This window comes from Chelon labrosus, assembly GCF_963514085.1.
Source record: "Chelon labrosus genome assembly, chromosome: 9".
Lineage (NCBI taxonomy): Eukaryota > Metazoa > Chordata > Actinopteri > Mugiliformes > Mugilidae > Chelon > Chelon labrosus.
The window spans coordinates 20,606,953-20,630,423 of record NC_140359.1 but is presented as its reverse complement, the minus strand read 5'-3'; the positions used below and the strand labels follow the sequence as shown (position 1 = coordinate 20,630,423).

At 41.6% G+C, this 23,471-nt stretch overlaps 1 protein-coding gene across 1 annotated transcript; it reads right to left on the bottom strand.

Annotated features, from left to right (window-relative positions):
- Positions 1 to 828: 828 nt before the first annotated feature.
- On the bottom strand, positions 829 to 23,123 carry loxhd1b (lipoxygenase homology PLAT domains 1b). Its single transcript, XM_084552275.1, has 42 exons — positions 22,439 to 23,123; positions 21,260 to 21,374; positions 21,102 to 21,113; positions 20,744 to 20,824; positions 20,375 to 20,559; positions 19,462 to 19,832; positions 17,921 to 18,044; positions 17,502 to 17,611; positions 17,039 to 17,179; positions 16,811 to 16,946; positions 16,073 to 16,233; positions 15,901 to 15,987; positions 15,517 to 15,652; positions 15,255 to 15,409; positions 14,645 to 14,805; positions 13,470 to 13,546; positions 13,189 to 13,385; positions 12,713 to 12,905; positions 12,419 to 12,579; positions 11,997 to 12,318; positions 10,971 to 11,122; positions 10,088 to 10,221; positions 9,797 to 9,942; positions 9,508 to 9,612; positions 9,292 to 9,420; positions 9,021 to 9,185; positions 8,077 to 8,258; positions 7,875 to 7,991; positions 7,537 to 7,699; positions 6,328 to 6,482; positions 6,033 to 6,242; positions 5,790 to 5,916; positions 5,039 to 5,247; positions 4,586 to 4,771; positions 4,327 to 4,454; positions 3,917 to 4,034; positions 3,334 to 3,511; positions 2,792 to 2,977; positions 2,237 to 2,407; positions 1,967 to 2,099; positions 1,508 to 1,663; positions 829 to 1,430 (listed from the first exon to the last, which is right to left on the bottom strand). Exons 1-42 carry the CDS (start codon positions 23,109 to 23,111, stop codon positions 950 to 952), a joined length of 7,329 nt encoding a protein of 2,442 aa, XP_084408401.1. The 5' UTR covers positions 23,112 to 23,123; the 3' UTR covers positions 829 to 949.
- Between the last annotated feature and the right edge of the window lie 348 nt (positions 23,124 to 23,471).

Below are 23,471 nucleotides of genomic sequence, written 5' to 3'. Positions count from 1 at the left end.
GGAAACCTTTGGACCTGGCATTCATTCATGTGGATGTTACTTAGATATGTACCCCCACCCCATAGCAATGACACTCCTTGATGGGAGCAGCCATCCCCAGCAGGATGCAGCCTGACACAGACACACACACAAAAACGGTTTAGGAACAACTAAAACACAAGGTGCACAGCACAAGGTGTTGACCTGGCCTCCAAATTCACTAGATCCCAAATTGATCAAGTATCTGTGGGATGATCCACAGAGGAGCCCTCTCCCCTCAACCCATAGAACTCTTCAGAACTGTTTTGGAGGCACAAGGGAGACCTACACAATTTTAGGAAGGTGGTCATAATGTTATGCCTGATTGTATGTGGTTATTAAAAACTAATTTACGGGATCTTTTATAAATATATTTATATTACACAATGCCTCTTTGCTGGTTTATAATAATTTCATAGCCTCAAACTTTCTGTTGATACTGGACAGACTTAATCATTCTTGTTAGTCTACGTTTCATAATTTAATCAGACATTAAAAGGCTGCCCACATTTACCCAATAACCATATGTACCTGTAAATACTGACACTAGATGCTCAAAACATCCCTTGAACGAGAGTGCAGTATAAATCTACTACACTTAAGATGACAGGGTTTCTGTGGGACTGTTTGCCATCTTGTTTTTTCACCTCTCGGTCCTAGGTGAGCTTTATCTAGACACAATCACAGACACCAAATTAAAAGTAATTATTTATTTCTTGAATAGTGTGTTTTGGGTGTTTATTTTTCAGCTTGTACAAGTAAAGGTACAAGCTGAAACTTCTTCTGAAGTTCGAAGCGGGACAGCCTAAACAGTTGGCACAAACTTTAAAAAGGAACTGACATTAGTTAAGATGAATTCAGCCTTTTCCTCACAAAGCTCATCTAACATTGTAAAAAAAAATGTGTTCTCTGTGTTCTCTGCTTCTTTATACTAATATTTGGGGTAGAGAACTCGCTGAATCTGCCCGTCTGCCTTATTAACGTCCAGCCACTTCCCACACATGAAGATGGTTGTGACCGAGTTGGCCGTGTTGGTCACCTCGACACACTCTAAATACCACCCACAGCTGGTCCCGCTGCCGTCGTGCTCCACTCTGACCCTCAGCAGCTCCCCGAGGTCCAGCATCTCCAGAACGAAGCGGTCCGTTTGCCCTCGCTCAAAAAGGTTGCGGAACTTCTGCCGCAGAGGACGCTTGCCCGAGTCGCCGTTGACGCCATATATGGTGATGAAAACGTTGGCGTCCGTGCCGCCGCTTTTGACGTCCCCGGTGATGATGATGATTTCGTACTTGACGGGGACCAGGTTGCGGACTTTGCTGGCAAAGCTCTCGATGGATTTATAGCACTCGAATGTCAGGAACTGGTCCTTTTTGGCTGCCAGGGGGATTTGTGCATCACAGTGGAAGAAATACCTAAACACAAAGGGAGGTTGAGTCACAATCAACGTGATATTTTATATAACATGTAGGCTGTGTGAGATTCCTCTCACTTGTTTCCCAGCTCCTGTTCTGTCACCACCACCTCCATGACGTGCCAGGAAGCGTCATTCTTCACCTTCTTGCCGTCTTTCGTTATGTGGCCGAGGCAGATGCCTGCAATATCCCCCAGGTGCTTGGATGAGAACTCAAACGTGTCAGTGGCACCGCTGTGAAAAGGAGCAAGAAGAAAAAAAAAAGTTTCTAGTATTTCTATTACAAGCAGAGTTTGTGCAGCGTTTGAGTCTGAACAGTGAACGGTTAAATTCAGTGGTCTGTCTGAGAGTTCTTCCTTTTCTATACTCCCCATGGGATTATCTCTCCTGAGAGCAGAGGCTTGGAGAGGAGAAAGTGAAGCAAGAAGATAAAAGAGGGTAGAGAAACAAAACATGTGAAGGAGAAGAGATTACGTAAGGCCTCATAATAGGGTTTTATCATGAGCAGAGGCCCCTGGACTCGCTTTGAAGACCTACCATAAGAACTTCTTCTTCTTATTCTCCAGAACAAACTCTTTAGAACGGGCTTTCCTCCCTTCCAACACGATCCAGACGTTTTCCGTGGTGGAGGCGTCGTCTGTGTTAGCTGTTGTTGTGGCAATTACATATTCTGTGGGGAATGAAGAGAGACAGAAATTGTTGCAGGACAAACATTTCACATCTGGCAAATGGTTGTAATTAGACGGTTCATCTGCGGCCATTACAGAGCCCGTACTAATGTCCGCAGACTTTCATTTTTTTACTAACTGGTTTTGTCACTGAGGTCTATAGAGTCATTGTTGGCACAAGCCAGCTCCCGCATAATCTGCCCGTCGTCTTCATTTTTAGCCAACCAGCGGTCGCAGGGGAACCTGAACGTCTGGTCCATGGCTTCATCTTTCACATCGATGTACTCCAGGTGCCAACCAGGAGCAGGGCCTGTTAAATAAAAATCCTCATAAATGTCTTTTTCTTTTTTAAAGTGGTGATTTGAATTTGTTCTGTTAAACCAATGTGATGGCTGAAATTCGTCTTGGGGAAATATTATTTTAATGTGACAGAAAAGAACAAATATGGATTAATTCTAGTGTTTAATACTTATTTAAGGTAATACAGTAGGGTAGCAGCTTTCCTTTGAAAAACAAGTAAAGAAAGTTATATAAAATGAGAGAAATCTATCAGAAACAATTAGCAAAATTATTAATATATGCATTAATTGTCTCTTATATAACATTATGTCTGACTGGTTGGTCTCAGGCGTAAAAAACAAACATACATACAAAAGCTTTGAAACGAGTTAATTCATATAAAAAGAGTGCTCACCTTTGTTGTCATGCCACACTCTGACTTTGGACAGTTCGCCCAGGCTGAGCATTTCAGGAAATCTGAACACGTCCTTCATTTTTCGCTCAAACTTGTTCCTGTTGGTGCTCTCCTTCAGAGCCAGCGCCCCAGTGTCCCCGAACTCCCCGAACACCATCAAAAACACGTTGGCATCGGTGCCAGCAGCTAGAATGTCACATAGATTCACAACACGAAACACTGCTGAAGTTTTGACCTGGATAAATCATTCAGGCTTGTTCAACACACGATCTCTGGTTTAGCGTGTGTCAAAAATGTTCAAAGAGGCTCAACAAGCATAATTTTCATTAGCTTCCTTTGTTAAAGAAATTCAAGAGGTCACAAGATAAAGCTTAGGGGTCAAGAGTTGAATTACTTATTTTAAGGGCTCACAAGCTACAGTATAAAAAGTTGGATGGAACCATTTTCTCAACTTATTCAAGTTTATACATATACATATATACATTTGCTACATGTCTTTGCTGAAGCTGAGGACATTACTGCACAAAACCCACGTGACGTACCTCCAACATCGCTGGTCTGGACTTGGATGATGTAAGTTGTCGTCTCCACCATCTCCTCGTCGTCCACCACGGCCGCCAGCTCACACACCTTCGTCCTCTTCGGCCCTTTGTTCTTGGACAGCCAGTTCTCGTAGGTGAACAGATACACGTCCTCTGTGGTCAGGTTCCGCATCAGGATCTTAAAAGTATTTAGTGAGACATTTACTGTCGGGATAAGACTTTCAAGCCTGCATGTAATTGCAAAAAAAAAAAAAAAAGTCTTGAGTGCTGAGCAATTAAAGGAAAAGATCTAATTGCAGTACAGCTATAATAGATTTAACTACGAGCCTCTGTTTCTGGCATTGAAAGAAGGCTGTTATCAAATCACTATGATTTTAATTATATCTCACAGTCTTATAGTATGAAGTGGATGAATATATTTCAACTGGTTAGTTCAAACAGTGTTTCAAGTTCAAGAAGTTTTCACAGCTATGAGAGTTTTGAAGACGAACATTGTGCAGAAGTTACATCCAATTCTGTGACACATTTTATGTGACATATTTAATCATATATTGTATTCTGAAGCCATGAATGTTTAAGTTACCCTATCGAGAAACCAGTCAGGGCGACTCCCACTGCCATCAACCCGAACCCTGATCTTCTTCAGAGGTGCAATGTCGTCTACCTCCAGGATGAATGTGTCCTCTTGGCCTCTTTCAAACCTGCATGTATGTGCGTCAGTTTATGCATCATTAAGTATCGGGACATTGACATAAAGCAAGAGTCAGATCAGTGAAATTGTGCTTAGATCTCTCAAAGATCACACAATTCCTGAGGCCCAATGATGACATATTAAATATCATTTATTCAATCAAAAACCAAAGTGTCAGCAGTGATATTCATGAGATTTGTCAACCCCAGGATATAGATCATACAGCTGAGATATAACATGTAAATCACAGAGCTTTAGGGGTGGTTGTATGAGGGCAGACAAACAAACATTGGAGGACTGACCTATCCTCATTTTTAGGCAGCAGCATTTCCTCTGTGCTCCCGTTGGCTCCGTACACAGTCATGAATATGTTGGTGTCGGTTCCTGCATCCTGCGTGTCACCTGTGACAACTGTGGCTGAATAAACAACCTAACAAATGCAGCGTGGAATACAGACACAGAACAGACAAATTATTTATTTATTTATTTATTTATTTATTTTTATGTAACACATTAACTGAATGTTTTCCAAGACATCATATTTTTGGCGCAGTGACTCACTTTGCGGATAATGTTGATCGTGCTCGAGTCCAACACATTCAACAGTCTGGCAGTCAGTCCATCCCCCCTGTCTTTGGCCAGCCAGCACTTACATGGAAAGATGTACTTGATACCTTTGGTTGGCACGGCAACCGACAGCTCATCCACCAACCAGCAGCTCTCTGGTGTGACACCGTTGTGGCCAAGCTGAGGAAGAGACAAGAGAGGAATGAGATGGGAGAGCGGAGAGAGAAAGAAGGGGTATGGGGGGGGGGGGGGGGGGATAGGACTGCAGATTAATATACTGTATCATTTGATTTTGTTTGATCAAGGTACCAGAAGGCACAGCTAGAATTAATTATTGCTGAGCCAGAATGGCTTTATTAAAAAATGTAACAACCGTGCATCTGAGGAGGCAGCGGAGAGGAAGACAGTTACACAGATTTAGCAACAGAGACAGTCCCAGATTCTCACTTCCACCCTCTTGATCTCTCCTACGTCAGTCCCATAGCACACAAAGTGCTCCATGGTGCCAGCTGCGAAGGATTTCTTTCCTTCTGGCAGGTCCAGCCACAGTCGATCTGTTTCCATTTCGTTGGGACCGATGATGATGACATAGACCCTGGCTGTAGTGCTGGCATCCCGGTCAATGCCCGTGGACAGGGTGAAGTGATAAGGGATGACTGGGGTGGGAGAGAAGAATCGATTAAAGACTGCTTTTCCCATTTATCATTCAGTGCAATTTCTGATCCATGTTTGGACTGCTCAGACTCCTTCAGAGGAGTAATGTGCCCTGTCTCCAGGCTGACTGGATCGGATATTTTTAAAGAGTTGTTTAATTAATCTCTCCAACAATCTTCTCATTGCTGTGAGATTGTGATAAATAGTTGACTTCAGAAATTTGTTACTGTTGGCTAAGACATACACCCACTCATTGTTCCTGTTTATACTACACTCTTTATACTCTTCCTCGAATTTCCCACAAGGTTTCTTTAGTCAATTTTGACTAGCTGGGTTCAAATTTTAGAGTTAACCGCCCTGATTACACTGTATAGTATTTCTGAAGGATTATATTGAGTCTTCTTGCAGGTGTTGTCTAATGTTGAGGGTCTGACTCATTTTTTGGAAGGTCTCTTTATGTATGCCTTTGCTCCAAATGATGCTCATTGTTCAGATTCATACTCAGACTCCACGTTGAGGACATGAGAAATAGCTGTGTCCTTACTTGGACCCTCTTCGACCACCGCCACCTTTTTCTTCTTTTTCTTCTTGTTGGCGTTTCTGTCCAGTCCTAGTTTGGCCTGAGCCATCTTCTTGGTATTTGGATCGGTGTTCCTTTCACCCTCATACCCCTGAGCAGGACACATAACAGACAGATTTCACTGCAACAGCAGTTAACAGGAAACCAAATTCGAGGAACACAGTAATACGGCACTCTCGCGAAACCGCAACTGAAGTTGGTCCAAACCTTGACGAAGAAGGTTCTCTCTATTCGTTTGTCCTCTCTCTTTCTTGACAGCCAGCGCTCACACAGGAACATGTACACCTCTTCTGTCTCCCCATCCAGCACCTCCACCTGGTCCAGGTACCAGTCGGCCCCGACCATGGAGTTGTCGTGACGAATATGTATCTTAAACACCTGCCCCAGGTCCACAGCCTCAATAGTGAACTTGTCCACCTAAGAAGAAAAGACAATTGCTCCGATTTTTTTGCCTTTAGACACCAACATTGTGACATAAGGTATCACACCTTTCCCCACATACCGCTCCTCTCTCAAACTTGTTCTTGTTGTTATCAGATTTGGCGAGTTTGCGTTCTCCCGTGTCTCCCAGGTCACCATAGATGGTGAGAAAAACGTTGGCATCAGTTCCCGCTCTGTACGTATCACCTGTCCGCACTGACACCATGTAGGTGTGCGCTGGGATGAAAGAAAAGTTCAGCGGTAAATTACGTAAAGGCACTCCTTGTTTGCACATTGATTTTTAATTTTTTACGACTGAACTGCACAATTTGACCTCTGGGTCTATCTAGGTAGTTCTGTGCTTATGTGTGCAGCCTTCAATCCAAAACTATGTGCAGTATATAGTATACGGTGTCAAAATGTGGTTCATAAACGCTCCTTCCTACTAATCCCTTCACATTCAGTGTGCCGAACGCAGTGATTTACCACGTATGTGCACCTATACCCAACGGATCTAGTCTCCAACCTCCTGTCTGCTATTTAGAGCTGAGCACTTGTGGGATCTTGAAGATTTTTAACTATAAACAGCTCCCTGCAGCGGCTAAAAACAACGCCGTGTGAAATGTGAGACGAATCAAACAGTAATGCTGCAGGCCGAAAACAGCAAAATAATGAGCTGAAACTCTCTATGAATCTCCTTTTGGCTGAGGGGGTGTGCCAAAAAAAAAACCTTTGTAGTTTCCTTACTGTTTCACATGGTTTTTCTCAATGTCACTTTGTACACGATTTCTAAAAATGATAAGAAATACAAAATAAAATGATAAGATTTAGACTTGTCAATGTTATTTTATGTGTAGGAGTATTTTTCTGGCATAGGTGCTCTAGGCTGAGATAATTCTTACTGTTAATTACTTTAATGTACAACAGATCAAGTCCAAGTACCTCAGATTTGTATTTAAGTACTGCAAGCTATAGTTACAAGCCCCTTTCTGTCTAATTCAAACCATACGACCCAAACAGCGAGCCTAATAACTGAGGAATTCATTCCACCTGGCCACTACTACAAATGTGCAACTCATCTGCCAGCTCTGTGACCTCATTCTTCATTAGTAACTTGTTGTTATTCAAATATTGTACACTTCAGGCTCTGCTGGAGGGTTTCTGATCACAGAAGCTTTGTCCGAATCCACTTGAGCAGAGTGACTGCTCAACACAAACGTACAATAAATGCATGAATCTCAAGAATCCTTCCTAAACTTGAGTATCACTAGTGAAATTAGGGTAAACCTACTCTCCAAAGCATCCTCCACCTCAATTTCAGTGGTTTTCAGAGTCCCATCCCTGAGGAGTTTCTCTGTGATGATGTCCGAGGGGACCAGCTCCCTCACCGTCTCCCCATCATCTTCAGACTTGGCCAGCCAGCATTCACATGGGAAAATGGTCGTCTCTGAACCCTGCCATTAAACACAGACAAATCCCCAATCTGGTTCCATCTGTGCCTGTCTTGCACAGAAGAATCTGAGAGATGTGTGAGCCAAAGGATGCTTAAATATTAATTAGTTTACAATTTAATGAAGGCACGCGCAGACAAGTAAAACTATCTGTGCTATCAGTGTGGATTTTTACTACCTTTCCTTTCCTGAGTTGTCGTCTGATCTCCACTCTGTCGAGGTGCCATCCGGGGTTGGTGCCCCTGTTGTCGTGCCCTATTCTGATTTTCTCTATAATATCACCGACATCCTCCAACTGTAAAAACACAAGTTATTGTGCACATACAGACAGACAGCCACTGGTTTAAAGGTTGTGTAATTGTCCAAAAACACACGCTCACCTCCACAATGAACATGTCCTCGGCGCCCCTCTCAAAGTACAGACGTCGCTCTCGCTTGTTGACACACAGGTGCTTCTGCTGTGTGCACACCGCATTACGTCCATACAGGACGATGAACACATCAGCGTCGGTTCCCGCGGCAAACACATCACTGGTGTATATCTTTATCTCATATGGCACGACTGAAACACCAGAGGAGAAGGTTTGTTTGGTGACTGAGATACTTTATGGAGCACCTGACCTCCCAAAAACATGCAAACATGCGTGCAAAACATATATTAAGCATATATTATACAGAAAAGATATCACATTTGTAGTATCGTATAAGCTCTTTGGCAGGTACTGCACACAGGACTATAACAATTTATCGTTGTGGAAATTTTTTAAAATCTAGAAATGAATCAAATCTGAGAGAATTTCTTTCTTGTATAACAGTGGCTTTAATTTAAATCTAAATATGAACTAATACTGAAATAACTATTTCTTTAGAGTTATTTTTGGTGATTTGTTTCGATGTGATAACGGCTGATTAAATATGATGGACACGAGCCATGAGACAAAAGTCAAGAGGCAAAGTGCAGTGTAGAATGAAACACTGGTTCAGTCTTTGAGCTCATGTTGTAATCTGCAATATTTTACTTTTTTTGCACGTTAAAAGTGAAAAAAAACATAGGTGACATGGATGCGACATCGTCCACAACTTCAACACTGTTCCACATGTAGAGTCCCTTTGTTGAGGATTTTAAAAGGCAGAGCACCTCCTCATTAAAACACTCCAAACAGGTCAGAGTCGGTGCTTGTTCTGCAGACAGAGTGCTTTAAATACATGTTACTGCTAATGATTCCCACTAAATTTTGCATAAAGCACTTCAGCGCTCTGCTGCTTTCCCTAATGGATTAGAACACCGATGGATTTGAATAATATTTCTTGACGTTTCACTCACATGGCATATAGAGTTCAGTCTGTAGCTCCGCAGGATATAGATCCCTCACAATCGCACCATCGTCCTTTCCTTTATCCAACCAGCGGCCACATGGGAAACGCAGTCTCTGACCCTGTGAGGGGGCGTCAATCTCAACCCAGTCCAAGAACCAACCAGAGAAGCCCCCTGATAGAAGAAAAACCTTATTCAGTTTATTACTGTGTGCCTATTATGTCTGCAGCTGCGTCTTTTTTTGTGTGTGTGTGTGTTGTAAAGCATTTTCTTTCCCCACCTGAGTTGTCATGCCCAATTCGTATCTTTTCCAGGTCGCCCAAGTCCACGGCCTCCACGGTGAACTCATTAATCATCCCCTGTTCGAACTTATTCTTGTAGTTTTTACAAGCCTTTAGGTTGACGATCCCTGTGAATGACATGAATAATATTTAGTCAACAGCATACAGCACGAGGCTTCTACAATATTTGCCGGGACACTGGTGAATTATCGCACCTGTGTCATCATTTTCACCAAAGAGAATGGCAAAGACGTTGGCATCAGTTCCAGCATACTTCTTTTCTCCAGTTTTTATTTTAAGAGTGTATGTAGTAGACATGGCTGTAAGATAAGTTAAACAAGTCAGCACTTTGAAGCTTTTTTTTATCTTCACACCAATACACAAATCCCCCATTGTCTTCATCTTCACCTACATGTTTTGCAGCACTTAGATTAATACTTAAACAGGGATTCCTTTTATCTTGTGTCTCTACTAGGAGATGAATGAGCTTTGAAGCTGTATTACATTTCTGCTCGAGCCCCAGAGTAGTGCGTGTTCCATCCTCATCGTCATCCTTCCTCATGAAGGCCTCGTCCACAGGAACCAGCTCTCTGGCTATCTGCCCATCGTCCTCATCCACTGCAAGCCAGCGGTTACAAGGGAAGTAGTATCTGGAGACGCACAAAATGCCTTGACTCAATCAAAAATGACGTGCTGTTACATCACCATCAGTTGAGTAGTTGCAGAAAAATATTTTATTTAAAGCTTTAAGGAATAACTCAACAAAACACACGACTACATGCTGGTTTCACCTACGTTATATCATCCTTCGTGTCCACTATCTCAACTCGATCCAGGTACCACGATGAGTTAGTCTGAGTGTTGTCGTGGCGGATTCGCAGCTTCTTCAGAGGACCTAAATCAATAGCTGTCACGGTGAAAACATCCTCCTGCAAATTACAGAAACCAGACACTGTTCTGTGACAGACATCTAATACAGGGTCAGAGAGAAAGGTGGCATTGTGGAAGTGGAATTTACAGAGTCAAAAAGAAGCAATATCAGTGTGAAATCATTTGGTTAGTAGCAATAGTAATGTGATAAAAACAATTTCGATGTGAGTATTGTTCATTTGAACTGCTTGCTTGCTGATTTTTGTCTAAAGCAAACACAGGTTTTGTGGTTTGTAACAAAGACAGCCTAATGCTGCTTAAGATCTATGGATTAGAAATAAACCTAATTATCCGTGAGTTTTGTGTACCTACAGAGCCAGGTGAAATGTAGAGATGAATAATTCACAGGAGTGGATAAAGTAATGAGTAAAAGGAGGACAGGTTCAATGATCCAGAGGGCTCCTCAAAGCTACTCTCAGTCACAGCTGGCTTGCCTGCAGTGGAGCTTGTAACCCTATCAGAGTACATTCCCACCCACACCTCGGCGCAAGGCTCAGGTTGCGTGGAAGTGTCTGAATCTTTGACTAACTACTGGTTAATTTTCAGCCGGATACCGTTCCAGGAAAGTGTGAAAAGCCATGCGGCCCTAATGAAAGTCAATGAGAGAATAATTGTATGAGTGTCAAGCAGGTGCAATAAAAATGATGTATTTCTATGAATCACATTGGAGCATGCTTCCCACCATTCCCTTGTTTAATCTCGCTAAGTTAGGAAGTCATCAGCCATTCCTTTGTCCGACCCATCATACCTCCCCCCGCTCGAATTTGTTGAGGTTGTCAGAATTCTTGAGGTAGCGCTCTCCGGTGTCTCCGTTTTCCCCATAAATATTAATGTAGACGTTGGCGTCGGTCCCAGCTCCCATCATGTCACCAGTGAAGACACACACTTCATAGGTGTTGACTGTCAGACAACACAAGGGATGAATTACTAACACCTCTTTAACCCCTCACATATGCCACCCAGGAAACAGTGTCAAATCAGTACAAGATAGAAATATGTCCTAAAATATTAAAGAAATAACCTAAATGCATAAAAAAAAAAATCACATTTAAAAAATATTGAGGACAATGCTCCGCTCACTGGATTTACTGTATAAATATACGGTATCAACTCAAAGAAGATTTCACTTCGATCAACTCGTGAACTTACAAAACAGCCTTTTACAATTTTCGTTTTTGCTCTTCTTGTTTTACTGTGCCTTAATTACAGTGGATACATGTGTGGCTAATTTAAGCTCCTTGACTGACTAAAGACTTGATTACAGGCAGCAGTTGAACTGGAAACAAAAAAAGAATAATGAACACATTACTTGTGCTCACTGGAAAATGGGTTAGAAAACCCAGTTGGATACCTGGTTCACACAGCCAGCAAATTAAATGAATTGCTTGTATTTATGCGCAGTGTCCGTGCTGTTAATTCTGGCCAAGGTTATCTAAACAAGAGAAATGAGGAGTACAGAGAGTAGAAGTGTTCCTCAGAATGAAACAGACCTTCATATTCTCTGCTGTCCTAAAGTTGCAAATACTTTTTTTCTCCAGTGAATAAATTATGCATCCGTGAGCCAATTCAGTGCTGGGATGATGGGCTATACCAGTGCCCATGTAACTTACTACTTAGTAAATATGCTTAATATGTTAGACTTGATATAAAAAAATGAAAATTTTAAGGACTGAGGGATGTTTTTACATATTTGATGTTGCTCTGCTTTGCATATAATTTTAATTTTGATGTCCTTCTCATTGGAAAGTGACAGGTTTTGTTGTTTATTTCATACCTTCCAGCTCTTCTGCACCCTCAGGTAGCAGCTCCACCACCAGCTCGCCGTCCTCCTCGCCCCCCGCCAACCAGCGCGAACAGGGGAAATGATACGTCAGCACCACTTCCTTCATCTCCTCCCCGCCCTCCTCGTCCTCCTCTTCCTCATCTTTCTTCTTTTTCTTCTTCTTTTTCTTGTCATCCTTCTTCTTCTCTTTAGGCACCAAGGCCATGATTAAACGTTTGACATCCACCGTCTCCAAGAACCAGCCCGATCCGATCCCGGAGCCATCGTGACCGATGCGTATCTTGAAGATCTTGCCCACGTCTTTGGCCTCTATCTAGGAAACAGTTACAAAGTTTCTACTCCACATATAACATTTGCACATTTTCTTAGGGATTCAGATTGAACTTCTGAGATGAAGGGACATGAAATGATACCTTGAATATTTCTGGGGTGTCCCGCTCAAAGTTGTTAGATCGGCTTTCGAGTGTGATGACCTCTGTCTTCCCGTTGTCTCCATAGATCTGGATGAACACTTTGGCGTTGGTGCCAGCAAATATCACATCTCCAGTCACAACCGTTATCTCATAGTTAATCACTGGAAAATGCAGATTAGCAAAAGTCAAAAGTTGTGTGTGCACGTGTAAGCATATTTGTAAAGAAAAACCTGTAAATTTAAGAATAACGAATTAACAGTATGTAGTTTCTTTGAGTGTGTGGGTGTTGCCTACGTTGTTCCATGTCCAGGATCTCGCTTGGGTAAATCTCCACCTCTGTCTTGCCGTCAGCCTCGTCCTTGCACAGCCAGCGGTGACTTGGGAACATGTATTGCTTTCCATCGACCGGAACCATAATCTGAACGCTGTCCAAGAACCAGCCTGCACGCATGCCTTCGTTGGTGTGGCCAATCATCAGACGGTTGATCTGGAATAAGATTAAATGGACGATAATATTTTGATTTGATGAATAAAAAAGTATTTGACACAACTTTACTAAAAATCCCAATAAAATTTCCTTACTGAAAAATTTTTTTTATTCCTTTTTCTAACAAATGCACCCTCATGTTTGAAGTCAATCTAATGAAAAAGTACCTCAGCATGATATGAGGATATGTTGACAAACATGGGTGAACCCAGAATGAACTGAACTTCTAAATCTTTGACTATGTAAATTACATCTTAGTACTGTCAACATGAAATGGGAGAACCTGTCCAATATCAAAGGTTTCCACTGTGAAGATGTCAACGCGGCCCGTCTCAAAATAGTTCCCCAGGTTGTTGGCAGAGACCACCAGCATCATCCTACTGGTGTCGCCTTTCTCTCCATAGAGCTTCACAAACACAACGGAGTCTGAACTGCTGCCCGGGACGCTGCCTGTCTTCACCGCGATGTGATAGTTGACATCTGACACACACACACAGAGACACAAACGTAAGCGTCAGAGTGAAATCTAAGCGCTGAATAAAATCCCAGTTTCCTCCAACTTACTGTAAAGACGCTGTCCATCTGAGAACGGCACTAATTCTCTAACAATCTGTCCATCGTCCTCGTTGCGGTCCAGCCACCTGCACAATGCATTCTGTGAATAAACTCTTCTAACATCTGTTAAACTCTCACACCCGTGGTTATAACGGCTATTCAGTGTACACTCACTGAGCACTTTATTAGGAACACCTGCTTAGTCATGTAATTATCCAATCAGCCATTCATGTGGCAGCTGTGCGATAAGTAAAAATCCTGCAGATGCAGGTCAGCGGTTCAGTTTATCTTCACATAAACATCAAAATGGGAAAAAATGGGATGAATTATTTTGACTGAGGCGTGATTGCTGGTGCCAGATGGGCTGATTTGAGTAATACTACTGGGATTTCTAAATAGCAGTTTTGAGTTTCACTTGGAGAGGTGCAGGAAACCAAAAAAAAAACTTCCAGTAAATGGTTGTTCTACAAATGCATATGTCTTGATGAGGGAGGACAGATGGACAATGGCCAGACAGGTTGGAGCTGATCACTCAGATAAATACGGTTGACAACTTTAGCAGAAAAGCATCTGCAAATTCCTAACACATCCAACCTAGAGGTGGATGAGCTACAACAGCAGAGACCACTCCTATAAGCAAAGAACAGATTTCTGAGGCTGCAGTGGACAGAGATTCATCAAACCATACTGTTGACAACAAACACAGCCCTGTCCGATGAATCTCCATTTCAACTGAGGCTCATAGACTTCATGCTATTTGGTATCAATAGCATGAATACATGCCACTATCTGTATTATGTCAAAGGGGCAAACTGAAGGTGGTGTAAGTCCTTTAATACTGGTCAGGGTTTGAATGCATCAGTCTGAGTATTAGTACTGACAATATGAATCTCTTCATGTGCACGACAATGGACCACAAAGCAAAAGTTATGACAAAGAGTCGCGCTTCAGTGGCCAGCCCCATCACCAGATCTGAATCCAATAGAACACCTTTGGGATGTGGTAGAACAGGTGATACACAGCTAACAAATCTTCAAGAATTACGTGGTGCACTAATGTCAACAAGGACCAGAATCTCAACTGAAACCAAAGATTCTGGCTCTTTTGAATGGTTTTCCGAATAAAGCGCTCAATGAGCGTATGATTTTTTTTTTCTGTATTAAGACCGAGAGAAAAAAATGCACCTGCTGCAGGGGAACTCTACGGCGTTGGCCTCAGCCTGTCCCTCCTCTCTCACAACCACTTTTTCAAGAAACCATCCACAGCCTCCACCTTTACCGTCGTGTCCAATTCTCACCCTGCGGACCGGGCCGAGCGCTACTGCCTCGATTATGAACTCATCCAACTAGAAGGACAAAGAAAATACACACAGAAAAACAAAAGCAAAGTTTTAAAGAAAAGTGTATATGAGTGGTGACGACAGAATTTTTTGAATCAGCAGATACAGATAAAGTGGTTATTTAAGGAACACTTTAGGATTTAAATGATTCACTTTATGCTACAGATACATTGTGACAAATACTAAAATAAAATATTTTATTTTATCCTTATTCTAAGCTCGGGGTAATATCGACAATCAAACAGATCAACAATAAACTAACTGGGTAAATTTAATGTAAAATGATTAGTGACTGTCTCTACTGTGTATGAGTAAAAAGGATATGCTTTTGATTTTTAAATAAAGCCTGGGTGAAGCAAAAACTACGATGCATATGACAAAGCAAAGCTGCAGTTTTCCTCCTGGAATATCGTTAAACTTCTTCTAATAATGATGAATGCACTTAATGTACCCACATTTCCTTTCTCAAACTTGTTCATGTTGTTTTTGCAGTTGACCAGCTGCCGATCTCCGCTGTCCCCATGGTCTCCAATCAGATTTAGAAAAACAGATGCATCTGTGCCGCTACCGCCGACAGTCCCCGTGCACACTGTGACTCTGTATTTGACCACTACAGGACAGATTAACATCATTTATCATCATTCTCTACACTCTCCTCTGTATGCAGCAAAGCAAATTTTGGTTGCTCATGGCGAACACAGGTGCATGCTTACGCACAGGGCAGCGGCTCTGCGATGAGCTCTCCGATGGCTGGAAGCTCCCTCACGACCTCATTATCGTCTTCATTAGTGTCCAGCCACCGCTCACAAGGAAATGTGTACTTCTCCTTTGTTAATGTCTTCATCAGAGTTGCCTGATTGAATAAAAACAATGCTGGAAAGCTTGTCCGGCTTGAAATGTGAGGTGTCTGGATTATCAATGCATTAAAACGTGCGTCAGTATGAACCTCCTTTATATTTCGGGGTAAAAAAGTGGGCATACATATAAGAGATTTATAGGAGTTTTATGGAATCACAAACTAAAAATTAGCTATTAATTAGAAATACATGCATAGAAATGCCATGATCGGAGCCAATTTAATAGATTTCATGAAATTCTCACCTTCTTTAGATGCCATCCTGCAAAAGGATTCCTCTTTTCATGCCAGATACGGAGTTTGGTCAAATTTCCCAAATCAGGTAGCTCAACCTGTGAGTTGACACCAGGATGTCATTACCCTATAAGCCATTATCTGAGTTGCTCATATTAACGTGAGTTATTATAAGATACTCACCATAAAGCGGTCTATTTGCCCCTGTTCAAAATTGTCTGTTTTGTTGTCCAGCTTGATCTCGTCTGACTTGCCCTTCTCTCCGTACACCTGGAACAAGATTTCTGCATCGGTTCCTGCACCGGCTATGTCTGACGTCCAGATCCACAAGGACCAGGGGTGCTCTGAGGGGACACAACTCACATCATCATCATCATCTTTGATTGGGAAGGATGTCATGACTTGACACACCATACTGCACTTTTCAGGGCAGCAGCAGCCTTGAGTTTAAGTAGTTAGTGACAAGAGGTTCGAGTCTAGTTTGCTCCATCAACATTTCACTGGAGCCCCTGAGATGGCATTTTTGCTTGTTAAAAAATCATCTCAGGGCACAAACTGCCATATTGAAGGGATTGCAGCAGGCAGCTCCTGACAATTTGTGTGATTGTGAAGGGATATGCAGCCTGGCAATGAGAGAATATTCACTTTACAAATGTATGTAGACAGGAAAGAAATGAAACCTTATGCACAAACTGATGTATATGGATCAGTAGTAATCACAAGCATTTAGAGCTCTTTAAAACAGGGGTTCATTTCACGAGCAATCAGACAAAGCAGAACGAAAAGAGACTGCTGGCTGACTCATTATGCAAATGTCTTACATATGACAGGCTTCTGAATTATTTTTCTCACTGTTCAAAGTGAAATTGACAGCATTTTCTGCTGCTCCCAACTAGCCCCATTTATTGAAATTCAACTCACTCTTCTGTCTCTTCTGCCTGAGTGACACCATTTCATAGAGCTCTCTCTCTATCAACCCGTCTCCCTCCTTCTCATCCAGCCATTTGCCGCACGGGAAGGTTTGCTCTATCCCCGTGAACGGACAGTACACCACAACCTTCAAAAAAATAAATAAATGCATGAATTCAGTGGAATTAATTTACAGAAAATGACCAGGCTGCGGCGTGTACACATAAGTATGCATATCACCTTCTCGCAGTACCAGCCAGCACTGACTCCTCCGTTGTCGTGCCCAATGGTGACTCTACTGAGGGGACTGAGGAGAGCAGCAATCTCAACGTTAAAGATGTCCGTCAAGCCTCGCTCGAACTTTCCTCCCTCCAGAAACACCTGGAGAAAAGTCAAAGTAAATGAAATGGTAGTTCATCCACAGATGCCTTGCAGAGTGTTACAGTGACCCTGCTTGCTTATTATGTTCTTTTAAGGTGATGCAGTGAAATAACAGCACAAAGAAATCACTATTTAGCACCACAAATATCACCACCACAAAGCAAAAACATGTCACTTAAGCAGAACAGATTGACATTCAAGTTAAATGCCGTGCCTTTAACTACTTTGTGTCAGACAAATAAAAACTAATGGCGTCTGCTCCAGTCATTGTTTGTGAATTAAGTATAAGTGGCCTTCTCTGTTTCTTGTAACCTCTAATTACCTTGCCACTGTTCTTCATGCCTTTCGTGCCATGCATCACAATGTGGATTTTGGAGTTGGTCCCAGCACCTCGGATGTTTCCTGTCACAATCTGGACGTTGTACACAATACCTGGTGGATACAGTTACATGTCAGGCCATCAGAGGCGGTGCCAACGGGTCACTACGGTTCACAGAAGCCCTACTCCGAAGGAGCTGAGCAGGAACCAGATCGCCCAGATCCAAACATTAGTAGCCTGACCCAAGACTTAATGACTACACGGCAGGCTGTTTGGAAAGCTTTGTCAGCATCTGTTGTTCCCGAAGTTGTGCGATAGCAGAAGGGTGACCGTCTCAAAAACACGCCATGTTTTCCAGTCCAGGCAATAGGATGAATATTTCAACACAATCTGAATGAAACACATTTGAACTTCATCTTCACCTGTGGGCTGGCTCCCGCCGACCAAAATGTCCCTCTGGATCTTCCCATCATCCTCATCCAGGGCAAACCAACGACTGATGGGAAATTCATAAACTGTTTTGTTTCCCAAATCATCCAATAACACCTGCAAAAAAGGAAACAAAGAAGAAAAAGATATTTATTAAACTGTGTTAAGTATGACTGGTTATACTGATAACAGCTAAGATTTAAAATACTTACTACCCAGACTATACAGAGTTCTGGTTCGTAATCTTTTCATCTTTTAACATTTACACTGTAGCACTCTAGTACTGAATATAAGTCACATTACTGATTCTGTATTGTTGTTCCAGCAGAAAGGCAAAGACAGATATCACTTTCTCAATGAGAATGCTAACTGAATTTTTGGCCACTGTGGAGGCAAAACATTCAATATCCATTTAGTAGCTCTTCTTTTTTAAGAGGTTTTCCCATCTGCTCATTCTAACATCTTGGGCCTGCATGGGCCTGTCCTAGTAACAGCAATGAGTCCTGTTTGTTGTGTTTGCTAATTATATCTTAATCTCTTGTCTTGCATGTTTGCGCATGAATGTCTCTGTGCCTGTGACCACCCTTTTGACATATAATGAATGAAATTGAAAGTTTAGTTGCATATTCGTAGCATTCGAATTCATTAATTGTATGAAATAATTAAAATCTTTGTCTTCCTTGTATTTGTTTTTGTGTTGACTGTGTGTTTGTATATTTTTTTTGCATGCTTTGACTGCATGCTTTGTTAAGCAATTCGGTCGACATTTCTTGTTTTTAAATGTATTTTATGAATAAATTAACCGTGGCAAATTGACAACGGACTAAATCAACCCGCTCTCTGTGTTTGTCACCATGTCTGTGAAACATTTAAATTATCTACAGAAGCTTAAACTTCAAAGTTCTCAAACGTTTTATTTAGAAAAACAAAATTAACTCCTAAATACAACTTGGTATAATAATCCTAAACGTGAAGTTAAATTAGATGGCAGAACAAAACCCAGTGAAACGCAAACTGAATATGATTTATTACTGTTGTCACTGCTGATCTTTGGTGTCAGTCTCTGCTGCAGTAACAAACAAATCTACTGACTCATCTGTCTGTTTGCTGTAAGGCAATCCCTTAATGGGGCATGGTTTCCCTTTACACAGAGGGTAGAATGACGACATGTGTGTCCCGTGTTTGTGTGTATGTGTGTGCAGACGCTGTATGTGTCTGTTTGAATGAACTCATCCCTCGGCTGTGCACGCTCTACGTGTTGGAGGAGCAGGGACACCGGTCTCAGATAAGAAGAATGGCAGGAACTTAGAGGATCACATGTCTTAAGTACCACTGCAGAGGCAGAACTGAGAAGACTCTAAGACTGAATTTAGTTTCAAGACAAAAAGCTTAAAGGTATACACGGTGTAATAAATAAAACTTAATGCATGTCATTCCTTCAGTACGAAGTGACAAGGGGGCATTGTTTTAAAGCGTTACCACCATGTACTTTAATTTTAATATTTATATTAATATTTAATATATATATTCTTACCTTATCCACAAACCATCCTGCCGAGGAGCCTTTGTTATTATGGCCAATGGTGATCTTCCTAACTTTGCCCAGGTTTGGTGCTTCAATAGTGAACTTGTCCTCTGTGCCTTTTTCAAAGTTATCTTTTTCATTGTCAAGTCGCCTCTCGCCTGAGATAAAAATAGTTACGAAAATATCTCCTCTAAAGTGCAGATTAAAACGCACTTTATTCAAACTGGCATTAATCACACGCTGGTATGTGACCACATATGAATTAAAACCCCATGCGTTACCTGTGTCTCCAAATTCCCCAAAGATATTGATAAAGACATCTGCGTCTGTTCCACTTCCTTTTATATCTGCGGTGAACACACTCACTATATATTTATTATCTGGAAAATTAGAACACGTTTAGAAAAGATAGTTAGAAAAATTGTTTGAAGAGACAAACTTTATACACAAACTTAAAATATTTTGTCAGCCACAAGCGGTGGTCATAACATTATGACCACCTTCCTAATACTGTGTAGGTCTCAGAATGTTGTTAATGTGGGGTCTTTGGGTCCTATGGGTCTGTGGATCTGTGGATCAGGCTTGTTCCAGTGCATCCCATAGATACTTGATCGGTTTGGGATCTAGTGAATTTGGAGGCCAGGTCAACAGCTTGCGCTTCATGTTTTCTGAGTTGTTCCTAAACCGTTTTTGTGTGTGTGTGCCTGTGTCAGTCTGCATCCTGCTGTCATTGCTATGGGATGGGGATGTCTGGTCTGGTCTAGGTAGGTGGTACATGTCTAAGTAACATCCACATGAATGCCAGGTTCAAACGTTTCCCAGCAGAACATTGTATTGTCACAAGATGGTCAATGTTATTTACTTCACCTGTCTTTTCGGTCATAATGTTTTGGCTGATCAATGTATATCTGTGCATACATACACTTAGGCCTGTCCATGGGATCCATGCTGCCCAGCAGGTCTCTGACATAAAGGCCGTCTCCCTCCACCTTACTGAGCCAGTTGTTGCAGGAAAAATAGAACCTCATGTGCGGTCGAATCACATCTGTCACCACCACTCTGTCCAGGAACCAGCTGGCGCTCATGCCAGTGTTGTCGTGCTCAATCCTGGAGCAACAGAAGAATAACATCTGCAAACTTCTTGTAAACTAATTCATGAGGAGGGGGACAAAAATCTGCAAAAAATCTGATCTGAGGTCGACAACGTTTGGCCAAGGTCAAAAAGCAATTTAGCGAGTTCAGGTGGAAAAACAACCCAGATCAGTGAAACGTCTGAAAGGGTCTAACATACCGTATCTTTTTCAAGGGTCCAACATTATGAGTTCTAATTCTGAACACGTCAGTTTTGGCCCTTTCAAATGCCGTGCGACTCCTGAAATCACAAAGTAGTTAAAACTTTTTAGTAGTGGTACTAAAAAATGTCATCGTCTCTTCACTTATTAAACCCTTCACGCCAAAAAAAACAAACATGAAAAAGAATCAAACTTGAAATTTAGAAATCCAGGAAAATAAACATGTATTCCAAACAATCAAACCAGGTGTGTAGTAAAACACAAAAGCCTTGTAATCTATCGGCAAATCATGCGTCAAATCCCATCATGCAAACTGATTTACACCAAAATCACTGCATACGGTTAAGAAATAAATACCTCTTTTCTGTGCTGTGGAGAAAAACACAAAGATTTAGTTCAAATGTAAATAAATTAATCAAATATGTTGAGATTATAACTGAGTTAACTACTTGCTCTACATTTGATGTACAGATGAGCTAACACCTAGGCTGCAACAATCTCTGAAGAGAACTTACTTGCTGGCCAGGTGGACTTTGGGCGTGATGCCATAGTCTCCAAAAAGAGTGACAAACACGTTGGCGTCAGTGCCCGCTCCCCTCTCATCACCTGTGATGGTCACCACCTCGTATACTTGGAGGGTTTAGTTAATATAACACAAACAGAAGTGTGTTTAATCACACCAGAGTGAAGTGCGACACAAAAGCAGCAGCGCACGGTAGGATACTGTAGTAAACATATAGTGTGACATACAGCCTACACGTTTTGGTGTGTGCCCCGCTGTGCTTTAATACTTCTGTCCAAGCGAGAGAATTATTTTGCTGTGAAGGTTATGAGCTCAGCCGTTCTCAGTTATTCTTTGTCATTAGACATCTGCTCACTGATAAGTGAAAAGTGAAGTAAATGAAGACAACAGTGTGTGTGTAGCTTTAAATGAAGGATTATTATTCAATTAGAGTCAATTCAATTGTAGAGTCAATTATTTACAGGATGGACACAGCAAAAATTGTGAAAAGTTTTTATGTCTCTTGTGCAACATCTATACAATTATCTATCGCTGCTCTGGCTATTATTTCTAAATGATTTTAACTACGAACCTGTGAATACGCTATGAAATAATTAAAAATACAAGTTAAAATGTTCTTTTAAGTTTCTTTCAGCTTGCTATTTTACATTAAAAACACATATATCTATATTTAAACTAGTGCATTCTCTCTTCTGCTAAAACCAGGTTAAAACATAATTAGTTATAAAGCAATTTGTGATAAATTACAGATAAAATACAAAGAAACTTTAGAGGCCTGTGATATATGTGAAAACACCACCCCCATGTAAAGATCAGTGAGTGACAGGTGTCAGATAGCAGGGACACAGATAACATACTGACGATATACAGATACTGCTTCTCTCGGTGTGATGTTACCATGAACATTGATCTAAAACATGGGCACATTATTATTTGAGCCACTTAAGACTTGTATAACTGTAATCAAGGATTCACCTCTCCTCTGTGTCTTACCTAACATATTCATTCATTCATTCATTCATCTTCTGTACCCGCTTATTCCTGTTAAGGGTCGCGGGGGTCTGCTGGAGCCTATCCCAGCCTTACCTAACATATAATCTTTATAAATAAAAACACTTCCTCTCCTCTCCTAGTGTATATTTTAGTGACTGGGATAAAAAAAATGTTTTACCTTTCTTTTTGTGATACTCATCCTCGTAGTTCTCTACTCTCTCCGGCTCGTAGCTGCGAAGTTCTTTCTCAAAGATTTCAACGTAATTTTCCACCTTCTTCTTTTTGCCTTTTGTCTTCTTGTTGTCTTCGTCACTGTCTCCCCTCACCGAACCTTTCTTCTTCTTTTCTTTCTTTTTCTTTTTCCCTTCCTCCTCGTCCTCCTCTTTCTCTTCTTTCTTTTTGGATTTTTTATCCTTAGATCCCATCTTGTCTTTGACTGAGGACTTTGAGCCTTTCTTGGTGGTCTCAATCACATCAGGGAGTTTCCCTCCTCTCTTTTTGCCTTTGGACTCATTGTTGTTATCTTCACTGTCTGTATTCCGAGACTCGTTGCTCAACTCATCTCCGCTCTCCTCTTTTACCTTTTTCTTTGTGTTCTTGGCCTTTTCTTTATCTTTCCTTTTTACTTTAGAGCTCCTCAAATCCGGTCCAGACGAGTCAGAACTGTATCCTTCTTCATCACTGTCTTTAATCTTCTTCTTCTTCTTCTTCAACCTTCCACCATCCTTTGACTCGCTCACCTGCTTACCTTTCTTCTCAGGCTTTGGTTCCTTATCCTCGGAGTCTTCGTCATCCACATCTTTGGTTTCCTCTTCTGCGCTCGGCCTTGTTTTTTTCTTTTTTGTGGGCATCTTTAATTTATTTACTACCTTGTAACCGTAACCGATTCCTGCGTGTTCCGGTGAAACTTGATTAAACTGACCTGTGACCGCACAGGAGTGACCCGCTTACAGGACAAGTACAAGTCAGAGTTTACCGACTGCAGTTTGGCCAGAGGCAGGGGAAGCCCCTCTCTGCTGGTTATCCTGACCTACAACGGCAGCAGGTGCTCTGACCTCATTAGACATGATAATCTACAAGAAGACACCTGATCGGAGGAGGAGACCCTCCTCTCTGCTGATGGAGAGCTAGAAAATTCCAAACAGGTATTGTATTAACTTTCTTTAATATACATTAGTTTAACTGCAGTGAACTTTATGCATAAAGTCATG

Coding starts and splice junctions, on each gene's coding strand:
- loxhd1b (XM_084552275.1), bottom strand. CDS start 23,111: ATGCCCACAAAAAAGAAAAAAACAAGGCCGAGCGCAGAAGAGGAAACC. Junction 4,455..4,585: donor CGATCAACATTATCCGCAAA/GTGAGTCACTGC, acceptor TGCATTTGTTAG/GTTGTTTATTCAGCCACAGT. Junction 3,512..3,916: donor CTGACTGGTTTCTCGATAGG/GTAACTTAAACA, acceptor AATACTTTTAAG/ATCCTGATGCGGAACCTGAC.